Source organism: Seriola aureovittata, chromosome 7, assembly GCF_021018895.1.
Source record: "Seriola aureovittata isolate HTS-2021-v1 ecotype China chromosome 7, ASM2101889v1, whole genome shotgun sequence".
Classification (NCBI taxonomy): Eukaryota; Metazoa; Chordata; class Actinopteri; order Carangiformes; family Carangidae; genus Seriola; species Seriola aureovittata.
In genome coordinates, this window is record NC_079370.1 from 5357728 (window position 1) to 5371119 (window position 13392).

Here is a 13392-nt window from a genome sequence, read left to right on the forward strand (position 1 = left end):
TGTTTTATAGACGTCTGTATGAACTGAACATGAATGTTGCATTAGCTCAGAGGATCATCCAGCTGACCCTGGAACAGCCAATAAACTGACATTTCAGTACCAACCTGTCTGAATACCTGAGTGAGAAAAGAACAAGGTAAAACAGAATGTTGATCCAGAGTTTTCAGCCTGTGAGGTCGGAGAACTAAATTGATTAATTGATGGATAGAAAATTAATCCACTGCGGTTTTAATAACATTTTTAATTTGTCATAAAAATAACACATTTATTGTGATTTTAAATGAGACACACGGAAGGAATATTGGGAACTACATTACCCAGAGTTCTACTTCTCCAGAGGGTTTTGCTGCCTTCAAATGCTCATGTAAATGTGGCATTTTTTTTACATTTGAGTATGTGGTCCATTATACAGCAGACGACCCATCTATCAGTGTTTTTAGAAAGTGAAACTGTTTATTGTTGCGACTGGAGGAAATAAAATATGAGATTGAGAGATTAAAGTTGTAATGCCATCAGAAAAAAAGTTCTAATTTGAATCAACATTTTAAGAATAAGGCTGCTTCCCCTGCTGAGTTGATGAATGAATAAACAACTTAGATAATTGTGACTTTATTTTCAAAATATTACTACTTTTAACGTAGTATTCATCGATAGTCTTAGAATCTAGTAAAATTAAATTGTTTTCAAAAATGGGATTGTTTTCTCATAAAATTAGGCATTACATTTTTGAATTTTTTCACTAAAACACATCAAATCTTATTGTTTTTTTTTCTCAAAATACAGTTTTCTCTTTGCCACTTCGTTCTCAGAACTTTCACTTTATTCTTGAAATATTAATTTCCCCTAAATTATAACAATATTATATTGTAATTATAAAGTTTTTAAAATCTTAATCAGCTTCTTTTTTCTTTTTGGTACACCAACAAAAACCGCTGCAGTGAACACTTGTATTTCCGAGGTTTAAACATGAACGTGAAGGCACCATGACCTTTTACCCGCCACATTGCCGACAGTCAGTCATATGGTCAGACGGTAACGTGTGTGACTAAAAGCCCGCTGGCACCGTTTACCCGATCCGTTCCCCGGTTAGAGGAGCAGCTAGCGGGTTAGCTAGCGGTCAGAGCGGGAGTGTTAGCTGCTAACAGCTAACAGAAGATGGAGGAGTTTCTGTCGAGCTGCCGCCACGCTGCGCAGGTAACACACACACACACACACACACACACACACACACACACACACACAAACACACACCCCGTTACTCATCATTAGCCTGCTAGCTCTATTATTTTTTCAACTCGGGCTGTTTCATTATAGTGAACGGCTTCCGGTCAGTTACACCTTTCAAAATAAACTTCCGGTCATTATAACAAGTCAATAACATAGTAAATGAAAACATACATTTAGACATTTATTCATGTTTATTATAACAGTGAAATACAGGACAAAGTTACGAATGTACAGAGAAGGTAAACACAGCTGAACGAAAAAAAAATGTGTGTGTGTGTGTGTGTGTGTGTGTGTGTGTGTGTGTGTGTGTGTTAGGTAACATAACTTAACTTAAAGAACGAGCTCATGTACAGAAACATAAATGTTTTCTTGTAGAGACGGATCAGTTTCAGTGTGTGGATGTTGTGTTGTGGTTGGAGCTCTTCTGTGGTGCTTCATAATTAACTCATGAACAATCAGTCACTTATTAACAAAAACTGCATCAGCGTTCACAGTAAATGAGGTTTACCTCGCACTAAGCTTCTCAGGACAAGTTTTAATAGTAAACATATCTGCACCTCATGTAAAGATCACATGTTTGGTGACGGTCAGTCTCCCTCTGCACTGTTGGACAGAGACAGTGTTGTCTTTGTCTTTGGTTTCTGAACAATCAACAGGAGAGTTTATTACATGTTGAAAAAGTTATGAGGGAAAACCACAAGAAAAAATACCTTTTATTTACATTTTCTCACTTCATTAACAATATTTAATGGTTATATAATGTCCTTTTTTACTCAGTTTAATTTAGTGTTATCTGTCTGTTTGTCTCTGAGCCATCGTTATAGATTTGCTGACATGGTTTATTACAATGTTTAAAAAGAAAACAAAAATCTGAGCGGTGTGTCCTCGTCTTCTTCCCCCAGGCGAACACAGACCAGCCTGGACCACAGTTCCATGTTGTTCTGGGGAACGAGTCCTGTGATGTGGACTCCATGGTGTCCGCGCTGGCCTTCGCCTACTTCCTGTCCAAGGTGAGACCTGGGGTCATTGAACTCAGAGACACCTGGAATCACTTGTTTGTATCGTATAAAAGCTTCGGATGATGAGTCTGTAATAGAAGCCAGTAGAAAACACTTCCTGTTGTTTTTGTCCACATTAAAAGTAAAAGCCAGGAAGACTTTTAATGTGAAGGTTCTGGAGGAAGTGTTGAGTTTGATTCAGTCAGAGTGAAGTCCTGCATGACTGTGCTGTTGGAGTGAGAGTGATGACAGGTGAACTCTCAGGTAGATAAAGACCCTGTTTAGGACCTGGAGGTGAAGCTGTGACATCACAACCACCGTCACTACACACGTCAGAGGGAATCAATCATTAATTAATGTGTAGAACTGATAATCAAACAGACTCTATTAACAGAAATAATGGATCCAATCACTTTCATTTTATAAATGACGCTGTAAAAATAAACAGGGTCACTCTTAATGATGCTGTTGTCTCTCTCTGTCTCTCTCTCTCTGTCTCTCTCTCTGTCTCTCTCTCTGTCTCTCTCTGTCTCTCTGTCTCTCTCTGTCTTTCTCTGTCTCTCTGTCTCTCTCTCTCTCTCTCTCTCTCTCTCTCTCTCTCTCTCAGACTGAGCTCAGTGATGTGCTCGCTCTCCCTCTGTTGAACATCCATCAGTCCGACCTGCTGCTGCGCTCAGACAACCTGTTCCTGCTGCGACAGACCGGTCTGTCTCCAGAGCTCCTGCTCTTCAGAGACCAGCTGGACCTGCGAGCCCTGCAGAGAGCCGGCCGCCTGCGGCTGACGCTGGTCGACCACAACGTCCTGGCCAGGTACAAACACCTGACAGGTAGAGACTAACACATGACAGGTGAACTTTAACACCTGACGGGTATGAATGCTTACCTGCACAGGTAGACTTGTCCATGTATACCTCAGGCTGGTTCCTCAGGTAGGTGTCAGGTGGATGAGCACACCTGTCTCTCTCTCCTGCAGTGCAGACAGTGACCTGGAGGGGGCGGTGGTGGAGGTGATCGACCATCACCTGTTGGAGAGAGAGCCCTCTCCCTCCTGTCCTGTTACCGTGGAGACAGTGGGATCCTGCGCCACCTTGGTAACAGAGCGCATCGTCCAGAAAGCTCCGCAGATCCTGGACCAGCAGCTCGCTCAGCTGCTCTACGGTAAACAGCTGCTGCTGCTGTCGCAGAGACTGACGACCGATCAGTGCGTGTAACTGTGTGTAACTGTGTGTGTGTGTGTGTGTGTGTGTGTGTGTGTGTGTGTGTGTGTGTGTGTGTGTTCAGCGGCGGTGGTGTTGGACTGTGTGAACATGGCTCCTGCAGCAGGGAAGGTGACTCCTAAAGACAGTCAGTACGCTGCTGCGCTGGAGACTCGTTTCCCCGCTCTGCCACCGAGGGGCGCTCTCTTCCAGGCGCTGCAGAACGCCAAGTTTGACGTGTCAGGTGAGTTCCAGAGTCACCTGTACCTGAGGACAAGTGTCAGTCTGCACAGGTAGGACAGGACGGAAACAACAAGAGTGAAAGAGACGAGAAGCTGAGAGCAGAACGTTAACGAGACGTGGAGTAGTATTTATCACACGCAGTATTTTAAAGTATTTATCGCAGTATTTTTCCTCAGGTCTGAACACTGAACAGATGTTGTTGAAGGACATGAAAGCTGTTTCAGGAAGTTTGAACCTCGCCGTCTCTGTTCTCTACATCACACTAGAGGTCAGTCAATACACACTGTACTACATGGTACTACATAGTTCCATGGTCTGAGCCGGTGGTACCTGCTTCCTGTCCACCTGTCACAATCAGCAGTGACCTCTGACCTCAGCTCGACTGCAGTGACGTGAGTCTGACATCAGGTGGAGACAGAGCTGCAGCCTACCTCCTCTTAAGATTAGGTCTAAAGGCATTCTGGGTAGTGTAGCGCACTGACTGTGTTTGTGTGTGAGTGCGTGTGTGTGTGTGTGTCAGGAGTTCCTGCAGAGGGCGCAGTTGGAGGCGGAGCTCTCAGGTTTCTGTCAGAAGTTTGGATATGATTTGCTGCTGATGATGACCATCTCTTTCACTGAGAGCAAAGAGCCAATCAGAGAGCTCGCTGTGTTCAGCCACAGCTCCACCTGCAGGGAACAGGTACACACTGATACTACACATCCTCTTTAGTTTGTACTTAGTGATGTTGTTTGTGTTTGAGTTTCCATGACAACAACAGTCCAGGTGTCCTCCGTCCGCAGGTGAGCCAGTACCTGGAGCAGGCCCGTAACCCCGCCCTTAACCTCTGTCCAATCAGCAGCCCCCATCCTCATGTCACAGCCTATCAGCAAGGTAAGCTGCAGGTCTGATCCAGGTCTTAGATTGTGATTGATGCGGGAAATTAAAATAACGCTGTGTTTGATGAACTCTGTCCTGTAGGAAACGTGTTGGCGTCTCGCAAGAAGGTCCTCCCCATTGTTAAAGATTTCCTGAAGGAGCAGGAAGGAGACGGTCGCCTGGGAGACGTGGAGGAAGAGGAGGAGTCTGGGGTCCCTCCGACCCCGATGAACAGTCTGGTGGAGGGCTGTCCTCTGGACGAAGGTCTGCCTCACATCAGCGCCCAGGACCTGGTGGAGAAGGTCAGCAAGATGGCTGACAGAGGAGGGAACTGACCTCTGACCTCTTACCTGTCACCTGTGAGGAGTCATCAGATCTGAGGATGATGAAGGTCCCACAGAGACACAGAGAGGACAGAAGAAGAGTGAGTGAGTTTGTCTCTGAGACACAGAAAGTTTGTTTTTCAATCACAAGTTGATTTATGTTTCGAACATGGACGACGTCAACAGAACCAACAGAACCCACAGAACCCGTCTGAGGTTTGTGTCCATGTGTCTGTTTTAGAATGACGTCACTTGTTGCTGTGGAATATAAAGAGTTAAACATGTTGTTCCTGTTTCCTGATCAAATACAGAAAAACATGTTTCAGAATAAAAGTGTTTGATTTTACAGACGTTAAATCCTGGAAAATAAAAACAATTAAAAACCTTGTCACAGAACGTGTTTGGATCAGAAGTAATATCAACGTGTTCCTCTCGTGTCTCAGTCAGAACCATTCACACCAAACCCAGTCGCTTTCTGAACATAAACAGACATGAAGGAGACGCTGCAGTGGTTGTGTAGAGCAGAGTTGGTCACATGACAGTTAATAATCACATGATCATGTCATGACTGATTTAGAAAGAAAAAAAAAAACAGCTTCAACATTCAAACCGCAGACGACAAAAACATGAGTGACTGTTTGTAGAAAGACGAGACGATCCAAGTGAAATTTCCCCTCCTTCCCTTTCGTTTAATAAAGGTTTTTACAAACTTATGATGATGTCTCTCTGTCTGTCTGTCTGTCTGTCTCTCTGTCTGTCTGTCTGTCTGTCTGTCTCTCTGTCTGTCTCTCTTTCTGTCTGTCTGTCTGTCTGTCTGTCTGTCTGTCTGTCTGTCACACTGCACAAAGTGGAGTTAAAGGTGCCATGAAAGTTTTCTCTGCTGCTGAACGTGGTTTCCTGCCTGGAGTGGGTGGTGGTGTCCTTCCACCTGTCTCTGTCCCTCCACCTGTCTCTGTCCGTCCACCTGTCCCTGTGTGTGAAGTGACGTGATGGTCTGATCTCAACGTTTCACAATGAGATGAAGGGCAGGAGGTCTTTACTGTGAACCATGGAAAGGCTTTTATTTTGAAACAGAGTGACAACAGATGAGTTTGCAGAAACAGGAAATTGCAGAAATAAAGTGACTAATGTGAAAACATTTCCTTTGGATGGCTGACAGATTTTATTTTGTTCAAGTTTCTTACCTCAGAAAATGTTCATTCATTTTAATCTGATCCTAAAGTAAAGTTTAATATTTTGACTTCACAGTTCTGAGATGTTAAAAAAGATATTAGCATGAGATCATGACGTGTCTCCTCCTGATTTACCTCCTGTCTCTTCCTCCTGATTTACCTCCTGTTTCCTCCTCCTGATTTACCTGTGTCTCCTCCTCCTGATTTACCTGTGTCCTGTGATAAAACATGATAAACTGTTGTCTCAGCAGCAGCAGTAGCAGCAGGCACTAGGTCCCTGAGGACTCCCATAACTTCCTCATGCTTTGAAAAGCCCTGGCAGCTGATTGGCTGACATTAATGAAGTCAAAGGGAAGCTGATCAGCTGCCTCACCTGTCTGCACAGAGCAGGCGAGTGTCGACCAATCAAACAGCGGCTCAGCTGTGAAATGCAGCAGAACCTGTCAGGCGGAGTGAGAGAGAGGGCGAGCGAGTCCCATAGAGTCAGAGTGGGAACTCCCTCAGAGAAAGAGAGAGAGAGAGGAAGCTGTGACATTGACACATACACACTCACACATACACACTCACACACAGCGGCGTCCAGCAGGTCATACATGTCGGTCAGAACAGGCTGTGACATCACTGTGACATCATGAGTGGACACACTGACGGGCACGCAGAAGACAGGTACGTTAATATTTAAAACTCAAACACTAAGATCCTGTGTGTGTGTGTGTGTGTGTGTTTCCTGTACCAGCAGAAAGAGGAAGTTTGATGAAGTTGTATTTTCGATACTGGCATTCTTTCTTCCAGGCGGTCAGTGAAGGGGTCGCTGTGGTGCATTTGCTGTCCTCACAGTGTTTTGGTTTTGTTTTGTTTATGAGCAGGAGGTGATGTCAGCATACTCCAGCTAACTTCCTGTCTGCTTCCTGTCTCTTGGTTCAGTCCAGTCCAGGTTCAGACCCACATCAGACCTGGTCTCTGTTCTGTCTCTTGGATCCAGATCAGGTTTCTCAGACAGGAAGTCTCTGCGACATGGACAGTTACATGATGCAGAGTCAGACACATCGTCTGTTTTATTCCACTCAATCCTCTTCTCTTGTCTAAACCTGGTGCCTACGTTACCCACAATGCACCTGGGTTTGAGATGTGTTATGCTAGTAGGTGCTAATATGTCCTGTGCCTGCGGCAGAAATGAGATCTGGTGAGTTCACTTCCCATGGACAATATATCAGACTCCACACAGCTGCCTTTGCAGACACTGATGACATGCAGTCATACCCCAACACCTGGAAACACCTGGGAACAGTTCAGCGCTAAGTCTCCCTGGAACAGCCTCAAACAATCTATGAACCACGTAAAGAACCCAGAGCCCCTCTTAACCCCAGGAATCTCCTGGAGCCTACTTATGAAACCACCTTAAGAACTCCTCAGAAATCCTGGAACCTCCTCAAGAACCCCTGCGCCCCCTTGAAACTCTCCTGGACCCTTCTCAAGACTTGTGGATCCTCTTCAAGTACATCTGAAACTGTCGAAACAAACCCTGAGCCCATCTCCAGAGTCTTGGAACCTCCTCTGGAAACCTTGCAGGACTCTGGAATCTCCTTAGGAAACCATGAGCGTCACTCAGTCACACCACGAGCCTCCTCTTCTTCAAGAAGAATGAGAACAACCTGAAGACCTGCTCAACCCCTCCCACCTGGACCGCCTCAAGCACACCTCAGGCACTCTTTAAAGAATCCTCGAACTTCCTTAAGCCCTGAACCCCTGTCTAGAACCCAGGAACCTGCTGGACAGGTAAAGACACCGGTAAGACCTGAGAGAGGCCTCTCACAACTCCCTGGATGTTTCAGTTCTGTTTTTTCCCTGTCTGACCCTGAAGGCAGCACATTGGAAACATGACCCCCCCACCCCACCCCCACGTCCCACTTTCTGTTCCACATCTGATCTCCTTCGCTTGTGACCTAAGCAAACACACAGGTACACAGGTGTGGCTACCTGAGTGGGTGTGTCAGATAGCGTCTCAGCTCTGCTTCAGTAACAACAAACAGAGGAACAATACAGCCCCGCCCCCTCACCTGCTCAGGTGTGTCTCTGTGGACAGTCAGAATCAGAGTAGTCGAGCAGGTTTGATCTGATTCAGATTTTACTGGAACATCGAGCTCCTCACTGGATCAACTGCATGCCACACCGAGTCACCTTCTCACACCTGACAGGTGAGAACACCTGACCGCACAACATCTCTTCAACAGGAAAACCAGGAGCTTAAAACGACAGAAAAGTAAATGGAGTCAGGTGTGTGTGTGTGTGTGTGTGTGTGATTGTGATTGTGTGTGTGTGTGTCTTCAGTTTTCTTGTGAGCTTCATTAATGTGGTTCTTGCATCACTCTCTGTCCAGACCTTCATTTCAGTCTGTACTGAGTCCAGGTCCAGGTCTGGGTCCAACACTAAGATTATTTGTTATTTTTAATGGTGGTTGAGAAGGAGGAGGGGGGGGGGGCACAGAACTGAAGGGGGGCAAAGATACTCCATGATGTGAATTAGACCTGAACCACATGTTGATCTGATTCAGTGTGACAGCACTTCCTGATGATGTCACCATCTCTGATGTCCCTCCACAATGAAACAGTCATAAAGTTCCAGTCCGGTCACAGCCAAAACCAGGCCAGTCCGGAAACACTTAGATCCAGTCCAGGTACCGTCAAATCCAGCCCAGTCACAGTCCGATCCAGTCCGGTTACTGTCAAATCCAGTCCGGTCAAAGTCTGATCCAGTCCAGTAAGAGATCCAGTCCGGACACAGTAAGATCCAGTCCAGGTCACAGAGCTGCAGCAGCTTAACAGCTATTACAGTTGATGACAGAGTGAAGGTGAAGACAGATCTGAGGTCAGTGAGTCCAGAACCAGTTCAGACCAAACTCCGGGTTTGGGTCTTTTTTCTCTGGTTTATCTGAACACGAGTAGCAAATATTTGGACCTGACACACCTCCACCTGTCTGTCGGGTTTGGAGACAATTCGTCCAATCGGAAAGCCCGTCAGTGAGAGGGTGGAGTCTGACATCATCACATTTAAAGGACTTTGTTCAACTGTCAGTTTGTGAAGGAGGAAAATGTTCCAGTCCTGACTGTCCCTGAACTCACCGTCATGTCTGCACTCTTACATCTGACTGATGACATCACGAGTTGAATGATTTTCTTCATTTCTGCTTCTTTGTCGTCAGTTGTTGTTGGTTTGACTTATGTCTCTTTTGTCCCTGCAGAGCTCCTGTAGGGGCCTCGGACCCCCCCAACATCCAGGACATGGAGCTGAGGGAGGAGTGGCAGGACGACGGCTTCCCCAGGTCTGTGCATTGATGTTTGACCTTTAACCTCTCAGAGACGCCAGACCTCTGGTTTTAACCACATTTACAGAACCTGATGACTGACTGACTTTTCTCCTGTGATCAACATGGTGTATGGTCTATCACATTTTCAAAATAAAAGAAAATTCATTCTCTGACTAAAAGCTGCTTCACAGTAAGAGTCCTTCATAGAAATGTAGTGGAGTAAAGGACAGAAGTTTACAGAATAATACTCAGGTCAATGTACTTAGTTACTGTCATCGTCATCATAATCATCATCATCATCATCATCATCAAACAGCAGCTCAGGTTTAAACCAACAGGCTCTGTTTCTATAGCTGATGATGATGATGATGATGATGGTGCCTCCATCTGCTGGTTTGTAAACTCGCAGCAGCTTTGATTGACAGGAGATATGACTATATTTAGTTTTAATCTCTTTATTTCATGTTCCTGCTCACGGCGGTCCAGACCTCTCCCAGAGGATTGTGGGAGTCCAGAGGAGGCAGCGAGCCCATCAGGAGGCGAGCAGCGACCAGGTGACCACGACACTTGGATTAATCTCCTCTTCATGGTTTCAGTATTAAATAATGATATTTTGTATTAAATATTACATTATTGTTTAATGTCTCATCATTCTGCTTCTCTTGCCATGACCCCTCCTCTCTTAGCTCCGCCCACCAGCCTCGCCCTATCAGGTACAGTTGGGGGTGGGGTTAAGAAGCGCCTGGTGGCCCCTTCTCTCAGCCTGACGCTGAGCGGCAGAGACTCTCACGACCAGAGCAATGATGGTTTCTCTGCCGCCGCCCTGTCAGCGACGCCGGACGACACACCATCACTGGACATCAACCTGGAGGCGCTGGAGACGCCATCAGACAGCGAGACAGGAACTCTGCCTGACAGCACGCATGAGCTGGAGTGGGACGGTGAGACTCATCCTGTGGTCGTCCTTGTCTAAACAACCAGAGTTTGTTTGGCTGCACTGGAAACCAGTTCACCAGCTGCTCAAACACTGATTACTGCACTAACTCCTGACCTTTGAACTCTCTCTGACAGATGACCTACCCAGGATGGGGAGGGGCAGGACTGTGGACGTGGTCAGAAACCCTGCGGAGCCATCTGAGGGTCTGATGGGAGTGGACCAGGTGGACAGCAGGGGGCGCCGCTGGAGGCGGTTCTGTATCTCGGGACAGGAATACCAGGTCAACATGAGTGTCCTGGAGCCGTACCTGCAGGTCCTGTCACACGGAGGTCAGAGGTCAAATATACTACTCACCTGAAACTAACAGCGAGGTCAGGAGGGACAGTCCCCCCCCCCTACAGGCAGAGAGCAGTAACTACAGGAACAGTGTGACATCATCCAGAAATAAAACAATTTACAATGTGTTTTCTAACGCACCTGTTCTGCTCTGTCTGTGCTTTTAATATCAAAATCAATAAAACGATTAAACCTGAGACAGCAGCGACTGATGCTATGCTAAGCTAATTAGCTTCAACAAGCTTTGGTTTCAATGACCAACTCAGTTACTCAGATGTCAGATCAATAAGTCGGTCCAGTTCTACTTTGACTGTCAGTTGATATAAGTGTGTGTCAGCCGACACCTGTAACACACCTGTAACACACCTGTAACGTGTGTTTAACTGTGACTCTTCTCTGCGTCTCCCCGTTTGTCAGGTTACTACGGAGACGGGATGAACGCCATTATCCTGTTCACTTCCTGTTACCTGCCGGAGAACACGGTGGAGGACTACGAGTACGTCATGGACAACCTGTTCAGGTGAGACCTGAGGTCACACTGGTGGTTTGGCTGCTGAGACACAGACTGAACCAGGACCAGAACTCTCAGGACTCGGCGGATGATGATGAAGAGAGTTTGAGCGGAGCTGAAGAGTCCGGTCAGATGTGTTTGACGATATTGTTGAACTGATGAACACCTGGACACAGGTGTGACACAGTGTTGTGTTTGTGGACCTGCAGGTACATTGTGGGGACTCTGGACCTGATGGTCTCTGAGAACTACGTGCTGGTCTACCTGTGTGCCATGGCTCCCAGAAACAAACTGCCGGCCATCAAATGGCTCCACCAGTGCTACACCTCCATCGACAGGAGGTACGACGGGTTCACTCACCAGGACAGCTCTGAGGGGCGGAGCTATCACGGTGTTTCCTGAGTCTGATGTTTGTGTCGTTTCTTTAAACGTGTGAAACTTCAGAAGAAACTAAACATTTTATATCATGTAAAGAAATAAGGTTGTTTCCATGACGACAGAGGTGTAACTCGTTGTGTGTCTCCAGGCTGAAGAAGGACCTCAAGGGGCTGCTGGTGGTCCACCCTGCCTGGTACATCAAGGCTCTCATCACTGTGGTCAAACCTTTCATCAGGTCAGCAACACACATCTACCTGTTCATCTGGGTAACCATAGCAACAGTCCATTACAGTTAAAGTGCAGGTAGCTGTGCTGCAGCTGATGGACAGGTGAACCTGAAGAGTTAAACTGACCACAAACCGATGACTGACGATTGATGACTAACTCTGTGGGACTCACAGTGACCGTGCTTCACAAGCTCTCTGACTTCCTGTTGCTGACCTCTGACCTCTGACCTCTGACCTGTGTCCACAGTGAGAAGTTCAGCAGGAAGATTCGGTTTGTCCAGAGTCTACATCAGCTCTCTGAGTTCATCCCCACAGACAGACTGCAGATCCCAGACACCATACGCCAGTAAGACCATGACATCTACTGGACTGTACTGTGGTTCTACTGTCTCTGTTCTACTGTCGGGTTCTGCTCTGTTAAATTACTGATGGACCCTGTTGGACTTGTCTCTCTCTCTGAGTCGATCCTCCTCCATTTCCTCTTCCTGGACTGAACTGGTCCTGATCCAAGAGGCCTCTTCAGTCCTGACTGACAGACCCAGGTATTGAACCTGTGACCCCTCACAGGTTCGATACCTTGGTGGGTCAGGACTGAGGGAACATTTCCTGTTTGACGGTAACTCTCTGATCGTCTCGCAGGTTCGACGAGAAGCTGAACAGATGACGATGACAGACTCTGACGTCGACAGACTGGATGGATCCTAAAGGTCAAAGATCAGCAGCCTCTCAGCCTGCTGACCTCTGACCTACTGCCTGTACAGAAGACACACAGAGACTCTGGGTTTATTTATTCTGTCTTTGAACTGGGGGGGGGGTAAGTTAAACTGTCTGTGGCTCTTAACTGTAAAACTCAGGTTCAAGTGTAAACACAACCAGCTGATTCACACATGCTGGAAGTATTACAGGTGTGACTCAGGTGTGACCCTGTGAGTGTATAAAGGTGGATTGACTGTATTTTTCTCTGTGTTTGTTGGAGGTTTTTCTGTTTCAGCATCAGCAGTGAACAGCTGTTTCACCTGCTCCACCATCCTCCTGTAATAAAAACATCGATCAAACTTTTTGAACAAAATTTTTCTGAGATTGTCTGTTTGTGTTTTTCTGTTCTTCATCACCAAAGTGACCATCATCATCATCATCACACCTTGTTCTTTATTTTATAAAGAGTCTATTCATTCATCAGACTGAGACCATGTACAGTGTGTTTCTGTCTCAGTCTGCTGGTGAGGAAATCTATTGATCTAATTCTGCTATTATATTCTGTCTATCGTTATTATTATTGTTATTATTATTATTATTCATGACATAAATAGTTTTTATTAGTTTATAATATTTCATGTTATCATTTAAAAAGTCCTCTTTCAGGACTTCAGGGACTCGGGTCCAAACATGTTGGTATCAGACTCACATCACTAAACTCACTGTAACACCAGATCTGATCCTGCTCTGTCAGTTCCTCCTCTGTCCAGCAGGGGGCGGTCTGCTCCCACAGCTGGGTCTCACACTGAGGTCCCAGGACCTGCTCAGGTGTCACAGGTGGAGTTTCATTTACTCTGTGAATCATGTTTCAGAGCTGCTGCATCATTTCAACTGAATGAATCAGACCCCGAGTCACTGAACAGTCAAGATCCACTTACTGGTCAGATAACAGACAGGAAGTCAGGGAATATCTCACTGATGTTAGCAC

General features: G+C 46.2%; 2 protein-coding genes across 3 annotated transcripts; both read left to right on the forward strand.

The window, feature by feature from the left end:
* The first annotated feature begins 1003 nt into the window (after positions 1–1003).
* prune (prune exopolyphosphatase) lies at positions 1004–5231 on the forward strand. The gene is made up of 9 exons (XM_056381595.1): positions 1004–1194; positions 2130–2237; positions 2833–3035; positions 3199–3383; positions 3507–3665; positions 3841–3932; positions 4185–4343; positions 4445–4535; positions 4623–5231. Exons 1-9 carry the CDS (start codon positions 1156–1158, stop codon positions 4853–4855), a joined length of 1269 nt encoding a protein of 422 aa, XP_056237570.1. The 5' UTR covers positions 1004–1155; the 3' UTR covers positions 4856–5231.
* Positions 5232–6362: 1131 nt separating this feature from the next.
* On the forward strand, positions 6363–12777 carry bnipl (BCL2 interacting protein like). 2 transcript variants are annotated; one of them, XM_056381597.1, is made up of 10 exons: positions 6363–6681; positions 9254–9334; positions 9806–9873; positions 10006–10260; positions 10391–10585; positions 11010–11112; positions 11313–11444; positions 11630–11716; positions 11956–12054; positions 12348–12777. In XM_056381597.1, exons 1-10 carry the CDS (start codon positions 6647–6649, stop codon positions 12370–12372), a joined length of 1080 nt encoding a protein of 359 aa, XP_056237572.1. In that variant the 5' UTR covers positions 6363–6646; the 3' UTR covers positions 12373–12777. The 2 variants fall into 2 exon arrangements, with proteins under 2 accessions (XP_056237572.1, XP_056237573.1); XM_056381598.1 differs by lacking the exon at positions 6363–6681 and adding an exon at positions 7933–8210.
* Positions 12778–13392: the final 615 nt, after the last annotated feature.

Coding starts and splice junctions, on each gene's coding strand:
- prune (XM_056381595.1), top strand. CDS start 1,156: ATGGAGGAGTTTCTGTCGAGCTGCCGCCACGCTGCGCAG. Junction 4,344..4,444: donor GCTCCACCTGCAGGGAACAG/GTACACACTGAT, acceptor CTCCGTCCGCAG/GTGAGCCAGTACCTGGAGCA. Junction 4,536..4,622: donor TGTCACAGCCTATCAGCAAG/GTAAGCTGCAGG, acceptor TCTGTCCTGTAG/GAAACGTGTTGGCGTCTCGC.
- bnipl (XM_056381597.1), top strand. CDS start 6,647: ATGAGTGGACACACTGACGGGCACGCAGAAGACAG. Junction 9,874..10,005: donor AGGAGGCGAGCAGCGACCAG/GTGACCACGACA, acceptor CTCCTCTCTTAG/CTCCGCCCACCAGCCTCGCC. Junction 10,586..11,009: donor GCAGGTCCTGTCACACGGAG/GTCAGAGGTCAA, acceptor CCCGTTTGTCAG/GTTACTACGGAGACGGGATG.